Below are 21794 nucleotides of genomic sequence, written 5' to 3' on the forward strand. Positions count from 1 at the left end.
AAAAGACGATCAATTCAGACACACGCATTTTAATTCCAAAATATTCATTTATAAAGAGTGATACAGTGTGTCCCATGGTCCTCCAACCCAGAATTTCACCACCATACAAAATTGATTGCTAGCATTTTTTTACCTATTTTTATTCATTAACCTCTAATTATAATTTTAAGACACTTCATTTAAAAGCTTCTAGGCCGATAAGAGCCCCATAAAACTTCCCAAGGCATTGTACCATTTGGAACTAATCATCCCATTCAGAAAATGGATATGGCAAGGGGAGATCACAGGCATGAAGTGTTTCACTTCACTGAAATGAAATCCCAGGGTGTGGGAACCTAGTGTGCCAAGGAGAAAGCTATCCTTCTCAATGTGCTAGCTTTCCACTGGCGGGCTGCTTTGGCTATAGGACAGCATCCCAACATGTTAACATCTTTACCTGTATTCTGAAGTGGTCTAGTTCCCAGAGGATCACAGCAGATAGCTTTTCTGACTGGGCAGTTCAGCTCTAAGACATGACAGCAATTAGCCAAGGCACTCCAATTTATCACCTCTTGTTTTTCCCTTGAGAAACGGCCTCTGTAAAGGGCAAATGAATGAATTCATAAAGCTGCTTGGCATTGCCGGCATTGCCCAGAAGTTCGGCCAACTTGTCCTGAGAAAGGGTTACGAGTTCTGCAACGCTCTTAACATGATTCATTATGGCCTGGCAGTTTTTGGCATTCACACCGGGCATTTTGAGCAAGAAGTCTTGGGGACCCGGGTTGTATCTGTCCGATTCGGGGAGGCTTTCTGAATCTGCTGTGACAGCCATGGCTGTAGCTGCATCAGGCTGGGGACGCTTCCTTTTCAATTCCTCAAACAATTCAGCCGTCACGTACGGAGAAGGGCACCACAGGAATCGAAGCCGGGAGAAGTGGAGAGTGAGGAGGGTGAGTTTGGATATAATGTCGTTGCTCGAGATTTCTTGATGGAGGGATCCCCGGGGAGTGAGGGAGAAGGATTTGCTGGGGTCAAACTCTATGAGAAGGACGGGGCGCTTGTAATAGCGAGACATGGAGACGCACTGCGTATAAAGTCTCCCGCTGTTCAGGGAGCCAATGAGATCGCTGATGCTCTTGCGCTCCACACAGATGTCGGGGGTGAGGATGTAGTCACCGACTTCCAAGGTCACGGGCTCAATGTCAATGCCGCGACGGTGGATTAAAGACGGAAGCTCGCTACGAAATTCACGCATGTCCACGACAATGCTTTGCGGCACGCCCCTCTCTTCCTGGCCACCTGAACAAAACAAAAGGGATCAGGGAAGAGAGGACATACAGTGGTATCTCGGGTTACATACGCTTCAGGTTACATACGCTTCAGGTTACAGACTCCGCTAACCCAGAAATATTACCTCAGGTTAAGAACTTTGCTTCAGGATGAGAACAGAAATCGTGTGGCAGCAGCAGCAGGAGGCCCCATTAGTTAAAGTGGTGCTTCAGGTTAAGAACAGTTTCATGTTAAGAACGGACCTCCAGAACGAATTAAGTACTTAACCCGAGGTACCACTGTACTGGTCTTTCTGCTGACAAGCGAGGCCCACTGGATCCTAGCTTCCTAGCTGCAGTTCTGTCTTTAAACGGTTTAACAACCTCTAAGCGGTTTAACAAGGCAATCTAAAATATTCATATACAATATTGGCTTTCTATATGCCGTAACAGCCCCCCTCCCTTGGGACTTTTTGATGAAAGGCGGCTAAGAAATACAATGTAATAATAATAGGAGTAGAGGCTCCCTCTTGCCAGCCCATCCTTTGTTATTTCCCCCCAAGAATGCCTCAGACACAGCATCATTCCAGGGCATGGGGTGTGTGGTCACCATCCTCCACCTCCCAAAAATGAAATACCATATTTTTTGCACCATAACACTCACTTTTTTCCTCCTGGAAAGTAAGGGGAAATGTCTGTGTGTGTTACGGAGCGAATGCCTGCGGGTGGCGGGGGGGATCTGCTGCAGTCGTGAGCAGAGGATCCATGGTTCCCCTTCCTTCCCTCCTCCGTGGTTACAAAGCATGGATCCACATGGATCCTCAGGATTTTTGCATTGGGCTACTCCAAACTCACTGTCAGATCACATGTCTGTGGCCACAGCATGAACCACAAAAATCATATATCCACTATTTCGTTTAGAATATTTTTTTCTTGTTTTCCTCCTCTAAAAACGTGCGTGTTATGGTCTGGTGCGTATTATAGAGCGAAAAATACGGTAATATGTCTGGAGCATTATGAAGTAAAGAAAACAGCAGCTGGTCTGTTCAGAGGAAAGCTCTGCCATGGTTTGTGATAGCAGCAAAATGATGTTTTTTAGAAACTGAAGGAGGCTGCTACTGTTGGGGTAAGGCACCCCCCCATGGTAAATCCCACTACCCCACAAAGAAGCAAAGTGGTCTCCTTTCACCATTCAGAGCTGTGAAATTCAGAGGCCATTTGAGTTTGCCCCTAAATGATCTGGCAGCCCACCATTTGACTACAATAAAAGATCATTACACTGACGATGTCCATGCAAATTCAGCTCAAAAATCTGAAAGGTGTGTTTTAAAATAGTCCCATAGATATCAAGAACTTACCTGCTTTGCGCGTATCAGTGGAAGCAGTCGCTGGGGTTGCATCTCTTACTAGATCCAAGTTTGTTTCATCTCTTCCTTCCCTTTCTTCAGGGATCACCATGCTGGCCTTCTCACTGAAAAACAAAAATTATGAACAGAAATGTTTGAGGCATTTTCCTCAGAATGGATGTGTTAAAATTCTAAAACCTTCCTGCTGCCCAGCTGGAGCAAAAGCTATAGCAGTACCTCTCCCTCCAATCAGTTTAGGGAATTTCCACAAACAGGACATCCCTTGATGTTATTCCCCCTGTGACCGGGGTTCAGAGGCATGGAGATAGTCTACAGGCATCCTGACTAGCAGCCACTAAGCTATCTAAGTTGGCGGCCATCGCTGTATATTGAGGGATCCTATTCCATAGTTTAACTGTGCTTCCACCAACCACGGCAAGACATTGGAGCCCTGGTCCCGGATCGCCAGAAAACATAATAAACACTTGTTCCCGTTTCTGACGTTACACCAGGTGGTGCGGGAAGGAAGGGCAGGATATAATTTAAATTAGTAACAGCAATAACAACAAGACTAATGGAGCAATCCTATATGGTGCAGAGAAGACAGAGCAGCAGATTCCCCACCAGATCTGCAGCCCTGTTAGTTCCTGCCAGACAGGAGGGAAGTGGCTGTGTGTGTGTGTAGCTTATTTTCCTTTTCTGCTCTGCCAGTTCTCAGGCTGGCACAGCACAGGTACCCGGAGTGGAGCCCTCAACAGGAAACATGGCAGTTTTAAGTCCAGTGGCTCCATCACTGGCCTTGGTCCAGCTCCAGAATATTCTGTTTTGGGGTCTTATGCTACTGGCAGTAGCACATGCCCCAATGGCTGAACCCAGGGGAGACTGGCAGAGGGAACCTCTGCTATATTCTATCCCCCAGCAGCAGCACCGACCAAGGGTTAGGAGTGCTCTTTAAATAAATAACATAGAACAATATTCATAACATTTGAGGAGGTTGTTTCAGGGGTATGCTTTGCCATTGTTATTTATTTTGTATTTATCTGATTTTAAGTTTCATTTAGCCAGAAAACTGGAATGGGGAACAGGTTTGCTTCTTGCAAATCAATCTGTTAAAATTCTGCCTGAAAGACTTTGCTTCGTATCTTTACAAGTAAAATGTTTATTTTTAAAATGAGAACTGAATATTCAGGGAAAGAATCTTGAATAGCTTTGAGGGGGCTCAGCTAGGGATGTGATGGCCTGTAGAGAGAGAGAAAACAGGAAAAAACACTTTTTTTTCCTCCTGAGGATAACTCTCTTCTCCGCTGCCCCCTAAAAACCATGACTGGGAAACTTGAGGGATAGCCAAATATGCTGCTGGTCTTTAATATTGTGACTGTGTCAGACTGCTTTCTGTCCAATTTACTACGTATTTTGTGACTTCTTTGTCAGTTTGGTCTGGTTGGTAGAGAAGTCTCTGAGGTCTCAGGCAAAGAAGAGTTTCTCCTCATTACTTTCTACCTGATCCATTTAGCTGGAGATGCCACAAGCTGAACCTAGGACCTTCTGCCCGCAAAAAAATGTGTTCTGCCACCAGATGCACAATCCCTTCCCAAGGACAATGAAGTGGGCACTAGTCCACATGAACTCCTGCAGCAGCCAACCTGTTAATCTTCAAGGTGTCACAAGGCTCTGCTGTTTGCTCTGGATATAAGGGAACATTTCTTTTCCCCCTTTGCAAATTTGACATTTTTATTATATGTCTATAACGATCTTTCACGGTATTCAGCTGCTTACATAAGTTTGCTACCTTGGTAACACTTGGAGTGGGTGGGGGAAGATGAAACAAGCCAGAGCTCAGAGCTGCATAGCAACAATAGGATAACCAATGTGCAGTCTCTGCCTTTCGAGCAGCTAGAAATATGTCAGCAGAAGGGGAAGATCTGGCAGAGAACCGGCTTCCACCAGAATTAGCTTTACAATTCTGCCAGCTTTAAAAGGGGGGGGGAGATTTATCCTGCGGAAGCAAAATACACTGCAGGGCTGGCATCTCTGGGCAGGTAGTGGGACCCCAGCACCTTGGCAGGGGGCGCCTGGCCCCTCCTTTGAAAGGCCAGCATTTTCCAAGGGCAGCATGCAAGATGCACCTTACCGAATGAGTTTTTCAAAGGCTTCCTTTTCTTTCCGTAGTGCAGTAAGATAGCGTTGCTCTTCTGTCGAACCTCCATAGATAAGGAAATAAACCCTGCAAGGCAAGACACAAAGACCTCTCCAAATCCAGAAGACAGTGGCCAAAAGTCTATCGATTCCAGCATCTTGTTCTCATAGTGGCTAACAAGATGCTGATGGGAAGCTTGGAAGTGGGATTTGAGAGCAACAGCTCTCTACCTCTATTCCCAGCTACTGCTATTCGGAGACATACGGCCAGTGACCATAGAGGCAGAACCTTAGCAGTCATGCCTAAGGTAAAGGTAAAGGGACCCCTGACCATTAGGTCCAGTCATGGCCGACTCTGGGGTTGCGGCGCTCATCTCGCTTTATTAGCCAAGGGAGCCGGTATACAGCTTCCGGGTCATGTGGCCAGTGTGACTAAGCCACTTCTGGCAAACCAGAGCAACGCACGGAAACGCCATTTACCTTCCCGCCGGAGTGGTACCTATTGATCTACTTGCACTTTGATGTGCTTTCGAACTGCTAGGTTGGCAGGAGCAGGGACCAAGCAATGGGAGCTCACCCCATCACGGGGATTTGAACCGCCAACCTTCTGATCGGCAAGTCCTAGTTTAACCCACACACCACCCGTGTCCCCCTGCAGTCATGTCTGTAGTGCACAATTCTAAACAATCCCTTTTGGGAGGTTCTCCCTCACAGACACATAGGAAACTGCCCTACATACTGTGTCAAGACGACTGGTCTACCTGGCTGAGTGTCGCCTACTCTGACTAGTAGCAGCTCTCCAGGTTTTCAGAGAGGTTTTCAAACAGCCGCAGGCTGTTCATGGGACATTCTGCATGCAGAGATGATGCTCTGCCCCTGAGCTGCGACCTTTTCCTCGCCGAGGCTCAACGTACCTCAGAGGCCTCCCAGGCCTGCTTGCTTTAAAAATTTCCAGCTGGCGAACAAACGTCAGCTCTGCGTCATACAGCACGACGTATCTCGGGGCCACTTCGTGCAAGACGCGAGTGAGAGCATAAGGGTCCCCACAGCCGTTCAGTGGGTGGATCACAGTGAGTGGCTCCTTTAAGATCCCATAATAGGCATCCGAGGAGAGGTTCAGGTGAAGGTCTTCGGGCTTGGCTTCTCCAACGCTCTCTTGGCTGCTGCTTAATTCCTCACAGCCTTCTTCCTCTCCCAGGTTTTCCTGCTCCTCTTTGTTCAGCATTTGGGTCAAGGTCAGCTCTGGCTTCTTCGCCTTCTTTGGTTTGGAGGAATCCGTTCTGGCTTTCTTGGCCCGTGGTTCTCTGGCACCGTTGCCCCGGCCCTTGGCTGCCCTTCCGTCCTTCAGGCAGGCTACGGTGGCTTCCTGGTCCTTCCCAAAGGTTTTGTTATACAGCCTTGTTAAGAAAGCTTCTGCCCCAGCCGTGATGTACTCCTTGAGCTGAGCACAAGTGCGGTCGTCGCTTGCGCAGATAAGCACTTGCCCTGCAATTGAGAAACGGTTGTCGTAATGGGATGGCGCGTAGAACCGATCACCCATTCCCACCCCCACCCCAAAATGCAGGGGGTGGGAAACGAAAAGTTGAGACCCACAATAAAATGGTGCAGTGCATCCTCACCCCCTGTCCAGGACTCTGGCACCCTGTAGTGTTCTGTTTGGGGCTCGAAAGCAGGGGAAGCTTCAGGAGAGGGAGACTGAGAACTGATACCCTCCCCTTCTTTCCTAACCTATTGTAAAACCTCCCCCTGCTATATTACACAGCCCCAAAACTGAACACTCTGTTGCTATCAAAGGTTTTTTGGCTAAACCTTAGGAAGAACTTCCTGATGGTAGCGCTCTTTAACAATGGGACACACGTCCTCAGAAGATGGCAAGTTCTCTTTCACTAGAGGTTTCTAAGCCAAGGCTGGAAGGCCACCTTCTCAGCGATGCTGTGGCAGCAGATTTCCTGCACTGGCAGAGGGCTGGACCAGGTGACCTTTGAATTCTAAGATTACAAATGCCTTTGCTCCAGGTCTCTTGGACTGCTTTAGGACCAACGCTGAATAGAACCATTCGTGCCTACTGAGAGTTGGCATCTGTCTGTCTCGAGACAAAATCGAGTGCGCCTCTGCGGGTGAAGTCAAACCACTGCATTAGCAGCACCCAAGTGTCCTCTGGTTGAAATGGATGGATATGGCTAGCTTAGGCCTATTCATTTCGGGGGGCGGGGTGGGGGGCTAGTCTAAGGAAATGTTAGTCGGATACACACCGGTGGATGTTAAGCAGTATCAACGTTGACGTTGTTGAACTAAATAATACACAAAACATCCTGCAGGTTCCAGAAGTCACTGAGATAAAGGTTCTTGTTGGGAACAGTCTTAGGGAAGAAGAAAAACTGCTTTGCAAGTATGATAGTAACAAGTACAGTATTATATTATTATTGCTGGTGAATAATAACAATAGCTCTAGCAAGAGCAGCAACCATAACTGCCTCTGCCCACCCCCATCCCGCTGCCCTGCCCCTCCCAGCTCACCTGGCCCACCCAGAGCTTCACTGTTGGCATTCTCCGTTTCAATCTCCTTCAGGACTTCTCCAAGTGCCTCCCACTTTGGGTTGCTTTCCAGGATCAACTCCCTTTTCTGGTCTGGAACACAAGGTCAGTGGATGAGTGGGGAATTCAGAATTTCTCATTACACCTTTCTCGGACGCTTTGCGAATGCTGGGGAATCCGCCTGGCACTTATACATAGATTGTGCCCCGTTGAACAAACAAACGTCCAGGCTGAAAGCACGAGCTGAGCATGAATTAACTGAATGGGACCTAACTTGGTCTAGATCTGGCCCTGTATGATTTAGAGCTGCTTGTTGGCTTTCTGGCCTCTTACACTCAGGCTGCATATACACCTTACATTTAAAGCACATCCCCACCCCTGCAAAAAATTATGGGAACTGCAGTTTACCCCCCAGAGAGATAAAAATCCCAGCAGCTCCAACAAACTACAGTTCCCAGGATTCTTTGCAGGTGTTATATGCTTTGAATGTGTGTATGTAGCCTCGGATTCACAAATTCTGAATCAGTACAGCAGCCTCTTGTGGTGGCTGCAACTGCGACTGGTCGGTGAAGACCCACCAAGCTATTGTGTACTGAGTCAGACCATTGCTCCATCCAATATATCAGGCAGGGGCCTTTCACAGCCCTTTACCAGAGATCCTTTTAACTGAAGGCACTGGGGGATCAAACCCGGGACCAAGTGCATTGTGATGCCACTCCATCACAAACCATGGTTTGCTAACTTAGACATCTTCTAAAGTTTAAACTCCTGTTATGCTTCTTTAACTATGGGTTCATGTGATGTCCAAATTAAGCCTTAATAAAATCCTCTCTGTTATCGCCATGGATAAAGTAAATACGTGTGTGTGTGTGTGTGTGTGTGTGTGTGTGTGTTTGTTTGTTTAGAGTTTGCTAATTGTCAACACAAAGTTCAGCATCAGACTCCTATCCTCCCTTCTCTGATCACTGTGCCATTTATACTGAAACATGAAATAAGCTTACAGTATTATTACAACGTTATCAAGGCAGGGACATGCCCTTTTGTACCCTGCAAAGTACACTGATGCCATCATCATAATAAAAGCACCCATTACTATTTAATAAATTAAAAGGTTTTGCGGTTTTACCTTTTCCTTCTCCTCCGATATCTGCTTTTTCGGCAGCTTTTCTTTTTTTATTTGCTTTGTCATCTGGGAGGCGATACACTCTGCCCCGAGCATTTAGAAACATTGACGTACTAGAATCGAGAAAAAGCCAACCTAGCAGATGGAGGGAGACAAATATATATATCCGTGGCTGCAATTACAAAATGCCCACTAATTTCTTTAGCTCTCTTCTTCCCCCTCTTCCCCATCATCTTTTGAAGCAGTTGTGCTCACTTCAAATTAGTTTTGCAGGGATAAAAACAACAACTTTGAAGAAAGAAGCATGCCTTTATTTCCATCTCTCAACCTAGCTAGCCTACCTCACAAGGGGTTATTTGGGGGGGGGGGGAGGGAGGAAAACAGCCCAGCACACTGCCTTGGCGCATTTGAAGGCAGCCCTGTTTAGGGAAGCTTTTAATGTTTATTTGTAATTTAGTGTTCTGTTGGAAGTTGCCCAGAGTGGCTTGGGAAACCCAGCCAGACGGGCAGGGTAAAATTATTAATTAAAAAAATATTTTAAAATGTGGTAACAAGCAATATAATATGGCCCTAAATACTTTAAAGTAGAGCAAAGGGCACAGCCTTGTTATACTGGGGTGGGTCTATGTATCTAGTCAAGTAATTTTGCCCTGATGTCCCAGATTTAATTTACCTGGTGTAACCAAACCTGGAACATACACAGCCCCACTTCATCTCTCAGTCCAGGAAGAAGCTTTCTCACTTGACACTGCTGATGATATGGCCAGCTCCAGGCACTATATTATTCTTATCATCATCATCATACCTTTCATCCAAGTTGCTCAAGCTTCTCATTATTCCTCCCCTCACCATTTTATCCTCATCACAACCCTGTGAAGTAGGTTAGGCTGAGACACAGTGACTGGCATAGAGTCCCTTGGCAGGCTTCATGGCTGAGTGGGGATTTGAACTCTTTTCAAAATCAGCAGCCTAAAAAGGGTGTGTGTGTGTGTGTGTGTGTAACCTTCACTCTGCCTAATAGTAGGGCTGGCCCCAGGATCATGTAAAACTGGCCCATACCGGGGGCACAAAGATCCCACACTTCTGACAAATGTCTCCAGCTGCTCAAAGCCCAGTCTCCCTGTCCTGACGTTCTTCCTTCTTCTGCAGCTAAGTCCTTCTTATGTAATTATCGACCAAAGACGAAACAACAACTCAGGTTTTCTGTATGAACATTTGCAGATCTTTTTCGAGGAACAGAAGTTCAGTGGGAGGCTGAATATATTCACTGTCAGTAAATCCTACAGCCTTATGGCTGGCTGAAAACATTTGGGAACGTTCATGCACATGTGTGTTTTTTTAAATTAAAACTTCACTCTTTATTTTTTTAATAGCCCAACTGATTCCTTTGTATAAAAGGGGGGGGGGGGAGAAACTGTTCATACCTGAATTCTGACCAAAGGCTTTTTCTGAGGCTCTTAAGGACTCCAAAAGGTTAAGGAAAGTGACGCAGTCATACTGAGTCAGGTACTGTAGCAAAGTACGGAGAATCTTCAAATCTTGGACCAAAGTTTTGGTTTTTGATCCCAGCTGGTGCCAAAGAGGATCCAGATAGTGACGAATTGTCTAGAAATATAAAATTAGAAAGAACTGCTGACACAGTACTGTCATGATCTGAACTTGAACTTCAGAGGCCTTCCTAAACTTTTAGCAGCTTTAGAACCCAAATCCTGGATTGTGTCTTTTTAAAATAAAAATGACAAGTTTCTAGTCCTCATGAACACAACTGAACAATCTGGCAATAATTCCTGCCTTCTGGCCCTCAGCACCCACCCTCTCACTCTCATACATGGAGCCCATGGCAGGCAGCGACCATTTTAGGTTTATCTGATATGTGTGCGACCGTGCCGAACCCAGAAAAGACCCAAAAATGTCACAAAGGGGAGTGGGGCAGGGTGTTTGCAGGCTTTTCCAAAGGTGCTTCAAATATACACAATTTCACTTAAACCGTGTGATGCCTTGGAACTTAACTGCTGCATAAATTGGGAGTTGCCTGAACTCTATTGCCTCTATATAGAATTCATTGTGCGTTAATAATAATAATAATAATAATTTTTAATATAACAGGTTACACAAAAATAGCAAAACAAACAAAACCCACCCCCAACAATGGAATAGTTCTATGTGCATTATTATAAATACAGAGAAGATCCCATCAATTCATTGTCTGCCAATACATGAGCATACACACAATAGTGCTTTCCACAGAAATAAGTGTGCATGCTGATTAAAGTGCTCTATCACCTTAGTGCAACAAATCCACTTTAAAATAAAACAACAGAATTTTGCAGTTAGGAAAGTCAGGGGGAATTGCACTGAAAAGAGTGGGATGAACGCACAGTTAAATGGGAAGATGGACTAACACCACACAAGCAAATCAGGATGAATGCTCGTTGTATAACTGTTCTACAAACAAATCAGAATGGATGCTCAGTGAAGACCGGACATGGTCTAACCTCTGCGTAAGCTTTTGTGCAAGCAAATCAGGATGAACGCTAAACAAACATGTCTTGAGAGGCTCACCAGCTTGCCCACTTAAAGTCACAGCTGGTTCCACTAGAAATCTCCCCCTCCACTTTCAGGGTCAGTAGATCAAGGCTGTTCAGCACAGATATATGGATTTTTACAAAGAACAATTCCAACCATGTTATGATCCTGGCACACAATGCCCAAACAAAAGAACGTTTATTTCATTGTTAACAAGCTTACAATGAGCCAGCCAGAGTCTTGGAGAGCTAATAAAACACTCTTTTATGTAAAAACACAGTTAAACTATTAACAGATGTCTAAATCCCTCCATTAAAAAAAAAGATAGCAGACTTTCCTCCCCTAAACAAAGTGCAGCTGTTGGGAAGGGAGGACAGTCAATTGGAGAGCTCTGGCCGGCCTGAGCCTGTGACATGCAAGAGACTTTGCCAAAGAAAGGATCGCATCGCTTCATTGCAAAAAAAACACAGCTCTGCAATCTGGAAAGAAGATCACCAAGTTAATGAAGACAAGGGAACCTGCCATTAATGAATCTGCAATTGCCAAGCAACATGCAGTGCTTTTGTAAGCTGGCGCACAGGCAAGAGAAATATTTCACTATTCTGCTCTCCTTGTGAACTAGCCAAGCCCTTCATCTGAGCCGGGATCCTGCTCCGGAATGCACTTAAAATTGCCAGAGCTGAGCTCTGGGGAGAGATGTGAGCTCATAATCCAGACGAGACTACCCCAAGCATGTGCAGATGTCAGGGCTGGGCTGGGGGCAAGCAGACTGAGTCGAGCCAGGAGCCAGGAGAAAGACCAGTGGTTGGAACCTATGCGTAAGATAGGACCAGAAGGACAAATGAGGAAACAGGAGCGAAGAACAAGCCAGGCATCAAGGATAAGACAGGGTACACACAAGTCTTGTTTGAGCCAGGGGAAGTTGGACATGGAAGCCCTTCCTGCCTAGCTGGGTGGAGTCAGTCCAAAAGGTTCTTCACCAAGAAGGCAGCCTCCTGAAATTCAGTGGCTCATGGCAGAAAGCAGCCAGACATTAATTCCAGCAGTTCCCTCAAGTTTAGGTAAACCATAGCTGTTTGACTCCTTCACTGAAGTTATGGGTGAATGTCCATCTGTTGGGGGTGCTGTGGTTGCACTTTTCTGCACTGCAGACCCTGCCCTGAGCAAAAGGTTTGAGAAGGCAACTTCCACAGTCCTTTCCAACTCTATGATTCTGCAGCCAGCTGAGCAAACAAACACCTGGGATACAGGTAAATGGAATCCACGCCGGTCATTGCAGGAGTCCAACGAGACATAATCCTCCATCTTTTTACGAAGAAGCTGAATACTGCTGCCCTGACTGAGTGACGGAGATGTATGCCCATGATCCCTGAGCAGATTCAGAAAAGTGAGCCAAGTGGGAAGTGCAATGGAATTGGGATGCTGTCTAGTTATGCTCTGCTGCTTTCAATGGAATACGTTACAGCTGTGTATACATATTACGTGGGGTGGGAGGGAATTGTAAACTGTGATGTCCAAAGGAAAGGAAATGCAGAAAAGCACAGAGAGTGATGGTTAACAAATGTTAACAGCGGCATAAACCAGGAAAGGGGAAACCTGCGGCCCTCCAGATGTTTTTGGATGACAACTCCCATCATCAGGCAAATAAAACAAAAGAGATTCAGGACAGAAAAAAGAATGCATTGCTTTACGCAACACAGACTTAAACTATGGAACTGGCGCCCACAGGAGGCTGTGAAGGCCACCAACTTGAATGGCTTTAAAAGAGGATTCGATATATTCATGGAAGAGAGGGCTATTGATGGCTTCTAGCCAGGATGGCTAGACAAGAACCATTGAAGAAGAAGAGAAGAAGAGTTTGGATTTGATATTCCCCTTTATCACTACCCGAAGGAGTCTCAAAGCGGCTAACATTCTCCTTTCCCTTCCTCCCCCACAACAAACACTCTGTGAGGTGAGTGGGGCTGAGAGACTTCAGAGAAGTGTGACTGGCCCAAGGTCACCCAGCAGCTGCATGTGGAGGAGCAGAGACACAAACCCGGTTCACCAGATTACGAGTCCACCGCTCTTAACCACTACACCACACTGGCTCTCTATTGGAGAGAGCAGTGCTTCACCAGCTGCTGAAACCACAGGAAGGGAGAGTGCTGTTGTGCTAAAATCCTGCTCTTTCTCACAGGCATCTGGTTGGCCACTCTGAGAACAGGATGCTCGACTAGATGGGCCGCTGCCCTGATCCTGCAGACTCTCGGTTATTCCTGACCCTTGGCCACATTGGCTGGGAATGAGGAGAGCCGGAGTCCAACAACACCTGGGAGGCTACAGGTTGTCCAGTCCTTCTTAAAGCTGTGCTCATCATCACAGGGAACAATCACAGCCCTTCGAGGATGGTGTAGCAGCCAAGGACCCCGATGCCGCTGACTGCATTGCCTGTGCCCATATAAAAAAAACCGCTAGAGGCCGATAAGAAAAGTCCAAGAACAAAAACGAATGACAGTTGAAAGAGCTACCTTGTCAAAAGCTTTCCCGATAGCATCTTCCAGCGACAGATCCTCTGCTTCCAGAGCCGGGTTGCACTGCTTTAGTTCTTTCAAACATGCGTTCAGGATGTCCAGAATGGAACTCTGGATGGCTCGCATGGCCGGGGTCATGCTGACGTGCATTTCAACCACTTCGGGCTTGTGCCGCTCCAGGAAGGAGTGCACTGCTACGTGGAACCTGGGAAGAGAAAGGCGGGCTGGTGTTAGGGAGAAGGATGTCAAGAGACCCACGCAAATCCCAAGCCTCTTCCCCCACCTGGACAAGAAAAGGCAAAAATAGATGTGAGCTCCCTGTCCACAATGCCTCACTCCTATGGTGCTCCTGATGGGGCCTTTTTGTTTTTTTGCTGGGCTTGTTTATGGGTTATTGAAGGTCAGCAAGGTTTATTTTGCCTGGGCCAGATCGGTCCCGCCCGCGATTTTCGGCATCTGCGCAGACACGATTTCTGGCACCACAGAAGCGAGTCCCCGTGGTGCTACGCCGGTTTAGCACAGTGCGCGAGCGGGTGGCTCGGTTCAGGAGCGGCTTGTGAGCTGGTCAAACAACCTCCGCAGGCTGCTTCTGGCCCATGGGCCTTAGGTTGCTGAACCCTGGGTTATCGGGACAGTTTTAATTAAATGCCATGTTTTATATATTCTACTGTTTTGGCTTCCCCCCCATTTTGGAAGCTGCTTAGAGACTTTTTTTGTAGCAACTAATACGTCAAATAAATGAATGATGCCCCTCAGAACTAGACAAGGGTTAGATAGTCGTAGAGAGCCTTGGGAAACCCACTCTGCCACCACTGATGCAGCTGCAGAAGACTAAAGCAGAAGGATAAGGTAGCAGGAGTGGTCAGCACATGGATTGGCAGCAGCTGGTCCACTTCACCTCGGGTGGCATAAAGTCTTGTGCCCGCCCTGTTTACTGCTCACCTTGCACGTCTAGGAGCGCCCATCATTTTCCTTGGTCCCCAGCAGCAGGAAACCAAAGATATACTGCTCCTGATCCTGAAGGTTCTGTTTTTGCATAATTGCTGCTGATCAACATTATCTGCCCTGTCTGTGATCAATTCATCTGCTCAGTTACCAAGGAAGAAAGGCCTCACCTTGGCCAGAGGTAAAGCTTCCTCACAAAGAGATTTCTCATCACTCTTTCCACGTGACAGAAGCCCGTACTGAAGGCCACGGCATTGTCTGTAAAAGCCTTAATGAAACCCTGCTTGTTCTTCTGGCGATAGAGTCGCAAGATAAAAGCTTCCTGGCAAGACTCAATGATTCTGTGGGCTTTGTACACCAAAATACCTGGCAGAACAACAAGACGAATAAACTCGGGTCATACATACAGGAGAAAAGCAAAGAAAACAACAATAAAGCACAGGACGTGATATTTTGCAGAGTAGGTCATGAGTTTCAAAGGTTCAACCAATTAAAAAGAGCATGACACCATCTAACTTTCCTTTGGCTTTTTTTCCCACTGATGGAATTCAGCGGGGCTCAGATCTTTCCCACCTTCAATGCCGCGCCAGTGAAAATGCTGCAACAATTTAAAATGTGTTAATTACCGGTAAGTAGGAAAAGGTAGTTTCTACTCAAAACAACAAACCAAATAAGAAAGATGGCAAGAACCCCCGACCTTAATTTATTTATAGGAGCGTTCTCGGAACACAGCAACGGTGCAATGGCATTTGCAGCCTGAACACTGGAAATAAAACCAACCATACTGGTAAAGTGGGAGCCTGCTACCTTGTTGCTTTAAACTATTTGTAAGAAATAATTGCATTTTGGTAACAAAAGGACCACAAGCAAACAAGGCGACAATAAAATCCTGTGCAACGTGCTAGGACATGTGAAGACAGTGGATTGGAATCATATCTAAAGAGTATGATTTGCACTGCATTTCCTTTTGGAGATCTACCTTTAGACACTTGGTCATTTCCCTATATAAGGCAGTGGGGAACCTTAGGCCCATGCAAGAAATGCGACCCCCAGGTTTCTCTACCAGGCCCTGGGAATTCCTCTTAGGCCCCAACCTTCCTTGGCCCTCCTTAACATCCTGAATGCTTTTACCTAGCTGGAACATGTCCTTGAACTCTGATAACTGATAGGGCTGTGTGTGTGTGTGTGTGTGTGTGTGTGTGTGTGTGTGTGTAGAAGCTTGCCTTTGGTACAAAGGTAAAATTTACTTTTCTGGCTGCACCCACTTTTGCCTCTGGCCCCGCCCAACTCTGGCACATGGAAAAAAAGTAACTCACAGAATGAAAATGTTTTCCCATCCCTACTCTATAGGGAAGGGATTTTTTATTTTATTTTTAAATAGGGTAAGGGCGTCATACTAACTTATAGAGCTGAATACAGCTATTGATGTCCTGAGCCACAGCAGATTTTAAAAATAGGTACAGTTTATTAATACTGTAAGTTTTCTCCAATGGTAAGCCTACTCAGAGTGGACCCACTGGAATGAATAGACATGGTTAACTCAAGTCTCTTAATTTCAATGGATCTACTCTTAAGTAAAAGCAAATTGGCAACAACCCTGTATGTTTATGCCCCCTTTCCTCCCCAAAGCTCCAAGTAGCATAGTTGGTTCTCAACCTGACACCCATCCTGCAGATGAGGAAGCTTTTATAGCCTGAGATGGTCACATTCCCACATTCAGTGGAGGGCAAGGCCAGTGGCAAAAGAAGGCAGAGCAATACATGAGAATTTTACCTTTGTATCACTAGGCTGGTTTCTGCACACATTTGCACACCCCTTTCCAGCCGAAGAAGTAAGGCGTTATCAGAAGGACAAATTCCAGCCGTGCAGAAACACTCCAGGAGGAAACCATGCAGGGACAGAGAGAGGTGTGACCCTCTGAGGAGAGACTCAAGGGCCAAGCAGTGTGGCTTGGAGGGCCACATTCAGGCTTCATGCTTGAAGTTCCGTCTCCCTGTTGTAGGTGGTTAGACTGAAGGAGACCGACTGGTTCAAGGTGCCTGAGTGAGCTTCAGGGCTGAACTTGGAACCCCAGCTTCTCTACATCTTTCTCACTCTGTATCCCTTACTACACTGGTTCTCAGCATATGGAAATTGAACACTGGGCAGGATAAACTCCAGAGACGCTTGAATGGCTTGGTCACTAATCTGCAGCTTGCTCAGCATAGGATCTAATCAAGGCTTTATGTCACACTGACCTCTAGTGGGAGAAGCTTTTTATGACACCACATCTATTTAAAGCAGTCTTATTCCCCTTTAACAGTCAAAGCTTCCCCCCTGATGAATCCTGGGGATGGTAAATTCTCAGCACCCTTAATGAACTACAGTTCCCAAGACTGTCCATGAATGCTTTAGTTGTATGGTGTGGGTATCAACCCAGTCTTTGAGGGGTCACAAGACTCTCTATTGTAGAAGAGCAAGGTGCCATTTCAACAATGAGAAGCAATAAACTTTATATCTGCAGAATTGTGCATGAGTTAGCATGAGGAAGCCATGTTTCTCAGCCTAGACTTAGATTATGTTAACATTCTGAGCGGTGAGCGGGGAAGAGGGTTCGAATCCGCTTTCTCTCGTGGTAAGATCTTACCGGTGATAAGATCTGAAGGGATTCGGTCGGTCAGAAAATCCACCACCAGAATCCGGCTGGTGGCAAAAATGACACCCCCTTGGGTGTAAACTTCATAGCGGTTGCTGCTTGCGATTTCATTTGTGACGCGTCGAGGAAGATGAGCTACGTTATCGGTCCTCAGCTGGTCGATAAAAAACTCCTAAAACCAAAATAAAGTTATTCACAACAAATCCAATGTGGAGTAAGGGGGGAGGGAGATACTTTGTGTGGCTGTAGAGTAAGAAGCAGTGCAAAAGCTATGATCAAATACAATATTAAATATTCAGTAATCAATGGGACCTGCCAACAAAACGTTACGGCGGAACGCTCCTGCTCTGAGTTTCAACCAGCAGTGCAGGCTGATCCATGTTTACTTCTGAGTAAACATGCTTGGAATCATGATGAAAATACAAATGTCAATTCAATTGCTTTCTAAGTGTGTAAGAGCTAGCGAGCCACTGCAATAGGGTAGGCACAGCAGTCAGCTGAGCACCTAAAGTTTGCCCCGAGTCCAACACTCCATTAAATCATAATTCTGATGAAGCTTTAAGACTTGACCTGCTGCTTTTAAAAACTGACTTTTAAAAAAGTTGCTGTTACTTTACTTTATTTTTGTTATGTTTTGCTTTTCTGCACTTTTAGTCTGATCCTGGCATTTAAATTTCCATTAACACTGTTAGAAATAGGAATAATGCATGACATTGTATAAAAAGTTAATTTCATTGTTTCATAGTATTATATGAGCAAGATACCACCTGTGCTCTTTGCTCATGGTCCTCCCAACCTAATGTCGGGTCAGATTGGCCCAGACCTGCATCGGGGCCTTTTCAGTGGTGCCCCCCTCTGGGCATCTGCATTTAGATCAAGTGTAGGGAACCCCTTCCCCTTCCAGATGTTGCTGTACTGCAATTCCCATCATCTGTGGTCACTGGCCATGCTGGAGCTGATGTAGTTCATCAACATCTGGAGAGTCAGAGGTTCCCTATACCTGAATCAGATATTGATTGAATACTGCTTGGTTTCAATACACCTTTGGTTTTCTGAGGTTCTTCTGTCATTTCATACAAGTTTTGGTTTTATCTGCCACTGTTTCTTATTTGTTCAGTTTCTGACACCTGTGCTTTATTTACATTTTCACTGCCTTACAGAACAAACAGCCCTGTGAATAAGGGAAGCAGCATCTAGTTAGCAAGGCAAAATACCACCACATCAGCTCTTTAAATAGACCACATTAATTTTGTTTAAGAAATCCTATTTTAAAAACCTATTATTCATATTGCTCTTACATAACCTGCCATTGGGGACCTTGTCAGCTGAAAAGTGGGAAGGAAATGCTTAAAATAAACAATTATTATTTCTCATGCACAGAGCACAGTCAGCATGCCTGGTGTTTTACAGAGCTTAATGAACCTTTGCCCCTCCAGATGTTGCTGAACTAAAATGTCCATTCACTGACCATGTTCTTGAGGGCTGAAGGGAGCTGTAATTCAGCTACATCTGGAGACCCAAAGGTTCCTCACATTTGGTTTAAGAGAACATGTCCCTGCTCCAAGGAGATTAGAATCTAAAATTAAACACAGGGTGAAGGACTGAGGGATGGGATGAGCAGTGGAGGCAGGTATAAACAGAGAAAAATCAAGCTGTTTCACTTGCACTGCCCTGACTCCCGCAGGATCAATAAATTCATAGACTCATAAAATAATTGGAAAGAACCACAAGGATCATCTAGTCCAACCCTCTGCTATGCAGGAAACTTTTGCCTAACGTGGGGCTCGAACCCATGACCCTGAGATCAAGAGCCTCACGTTCTACGAACTGATCTACTTTCGTTCTGATTTTGGTTTCTAGTAAACCACAGAGCCTAGGACTTGCCGATCAGAAGGTCGGCGGTTCGAATCCCCGCGACGGGGTGAGCTCCCGGTGCTCAGTCCATGCTCCTGCCAACCTAGCAGTTCGAAAGCACGTCAAAGTGCAAGTAGATAAATAGGTACCACTCCGGCGGGAAGGTAAACGGCGTTTCCATGTGCAGTTCTGGTTCGCCAGAAGCGGCTTAGTCATGCTGGTCACATGACCCGGAAGCTGTACACCGGCTCCCTCGGCCAATAAAGCGAGATGAGCGCCGCAACCCCAGAGTCAGCCATGACTGGACCTAATGGCCAGGGGTCCCTTTACCTTTAGAAACTTTAATGCTCAAATCACTATGGTACTAAGCAAGGGCCAAAGGCACAGCAGGTGCAAGGCATGGCAAAGCAAGCTAAAACACTGGCTCCTGTGACTCCTGTGATAAAGGAGTGGAGCAGGCATGGCTTAGTGCAGAGTGTGTGGCATCTTTTGACTGGGCAGGTAAACGGGAACTGCTTCTGGTGGATTGGGCCTGAGCTGATGCAGGCACTGGCATCTCTGTGACCTAGGTGGCAAGAGGAGACAACAGCACCTGACAAATCTAGTGCAAAACTAGATTTGGCACCTGACACCTCCTCTGGAGGTAGAGGCTTGCCAGCAGGAATTAAAGGAAGAGAAGGCTCTGGCAGGGCGAGAGGCCAGACTGGCTCGGGCTGAATGACAGAGCACTAGGTCCCTCCCCAGGATCAGCCTCCTCAACTGCTGCATCCCCATGGGCAACTCTGATGTCTCAGGAGGCCTGAATGAGGCCCATCCCAATCCACTGTGTCCCTCCCCAAACACTGGCCTCCAGTCCTTCAAGCTCCTTTCACTCCTTATCTTGACACGACCACCAAGATGGCTCCACAGGACTCATGACATGCGTGTATTCAAGCTTAGTTACAGTCTGAGTCACAGGCAACTTTCCCCAGTACACAGCATAAAAACACAAAGCAAAAAACACAAAATACATAATAAAAACAAGAACAAAAAAACCACTCGCAAACCAGTAACTCCCTCCCCGGGCAGGTGTACTAGGAATAGGCCCTTTTCGGTGCTGGCCCCATTATCGTCCTCCATGAAGTTCACACATCTCTTGCTCTAGTGCGGTATCTCCCAACCTTGGGTCTCCAGCTGTTTTGGGGCTACAACTCCCATCATTTGTAGCTGGCAAGACCAGTAATAATGACGATGACGATGATGATAATAATTTTATTATTTATACCCCGCTCATCTGGCTCGGTTTCCCCAGCCACTCTGGGCAGCTTCCAACCAAATATTAAAAATACATTAAAACATCAGTCATTAAAAACTTCCCCAAACAGGGCTGCCTTCAGATGTCTTCTAAACGTCAGATAGTTGTTGATTTCTTTGACATCTGATGCGGTTATGGGAAATGTAGTCCGAAAACAGCAAGCTTGGGAAACACCGCATATAGTGCCTTTTAAAGGAACTTTCAAGAAGTCTTTCTTTCGACCGGTGCTTCTGCAGCTCATTTGGGAGGGGTGCAATTCTCCATTTCCCATTGTTTGTTTGCGTGCCTGGGCTTGTCTTTTTTTGGGGGGGGGGTGTTTTTTGCACGTTGCCTTGTGAAGACCCCTGCCCTGAGAAGCGGAGCAGCCCCTCTGAATAGCAAAGACTGAGGGAAGCTCCTCCCGGGCCCCGCGGCGCCTCTGCCTACCTCCTCTGCCGGGCTGGTGTTCAGCACCAGCACCAGCCTGGCCGGCTCGCAGTAAAGGCGGAGGAAGCGCAGGAGGAGGCGGTCGATTCCCAGCCCGCGGGCGCACACCACCAGCCCGTCGTCGTGGAAAAGGTCCAGGAAGATCTGGTTCTCGTGCTCCAGCGGCACCGCAGCCGGAACAGCCGCTGAAGAAACCGCCATGACAAGTCACTGTCAAAGAGCCGCGGCTCCCACTGCACATGCGCAAACTGGGAAGCGAACTTACTACTGCGGGAATGAAGCCTCATGCTTTCAATGCCGTAGAGATAAAAACTTGTAGAGTGACACGCGCACGCAGAATCCTTAAACACCCCATGGAAATGGAAAGTCTCCGTTGTTCGCGGGTATTGGCGCGCGCCTCCCCCCTCCCCACCCACCCGCGGCCTTGCTGTGAAAGCGTCGCCTTCCCACGTGTTGTTTTAAGTCGGGAAGGAACAGTGGGGAAGTTGTTCGATGTTTAGACCGGAAGTGTGCGGCTCTACATTTTTAGTTCTCTATAGATAAGGGGAAGTGACGCGAGGAGGAGGGAGGGGAAGAGAAACGCAGCGTAGAAGTAGGAAAAGTGTAGAGTGACAATGTGTGGTCGGGACTCGCAAGTCCCATCAGCTCCAGTCAGGGTGGCCCGATGGTCAGCGATGATGGGACTTGTTGTCAAACAACGTGGGGCGGGCGGTGGGCTCCCCGTTCCTGATTTAAAAGCAATAGCCGGATTACTGCAACCTCCCTCGGTTGCAAATAAAGGAGGGGCGGGCGGGCCGTGGCTGAGACACAGCGACTTCAGCTGCACAGAGATGTCGTCCACGATTCACATTGCAGGTTCGAAGTGGGGTTAATGCTTGTTCAGGTTCACCAGGCAAAACGTTGCTGCTGCGGCTCGTTTGTTTTCAAGACGTTGCTTCAGCAAAGGTATCGGAGTAATGGAATGGCACAGGAAAACCTGTCTGCTCCACTGACTTACATACAGATGCACAGAACTTTTAAACGTCGTTTGGAGACTTGCGAAAGCGAAACGCCGCCAGTAAAAAGACCAGCGTCAGAGCACAATCCTCTCTACGACTGCTCAGATGCCCAAAGCGACTTCCTTCCAGGTAAGTGTGTTCAGGATCGGAGCCTTAGAAAGGAGCGGAGTCACCCATCTCTTCTGCTGCTGGTGCTGCTACTTCCCCTTGAGTAGA

General features: G+C 46.8%; 1 protein-coding gene across 2 annotated transcripts; it reads right to left on the reverse strand.

The window, feature by feature from the left end:
* Positions 1–27: 27 nt before the first annotated feature.
* On the reverse strand, positions 28–21780 carry ERCC4 (ERCC excision repair 4, endonuclease catalytic subunit). 2 transcript variants are annotated; one of them, XM_083474276.1, is made up of 11 exons: positions 20581–21780; positions 16998–17178; positions 14542–14737; positions 13424–13631; positions 9812–9992; positions 8391–8522; positions 7247–7357; positions 5644–6214; positions 4725–4817; positions 2606–2718; positions 28–1278 (listed from the first exon to the last, which is right to left on the reverse strand). In XM_083474276.1, the coding sequence occupies exons 1-11, from the start codon at positions 20779–20781 to the stop codon at positions 545–547; spliced, it is 2721 nt and encodes a 906-aa protein (XP_083330402.1). In that variant the 5' UTR covers positions 20782–21780; the 3' UTR covers positions 28–544. The 2 variants fall into 2 exon arrangements, with proteins under 2 accessions (XP_083330402.1, XP_083330403.1); XM_083474277.1 differs by having other exon boundaries at positions 21578–21721.
* Positions 21781–21794: the final 14 nt, after the last annotated feature.

The sequence above is a fragment of the Podarcis liolepis genome (assembly GCF_965112155.1).
Source record: "Podarcis liolepis genome assembly, chromosome: 14".
Classification (NCBI taxonomy): Eukaryota; Metazoa; Chordata; class Lepidosauria; order Squamata; family Lacertidae; genus Podarcis; species Podarcis liolepis.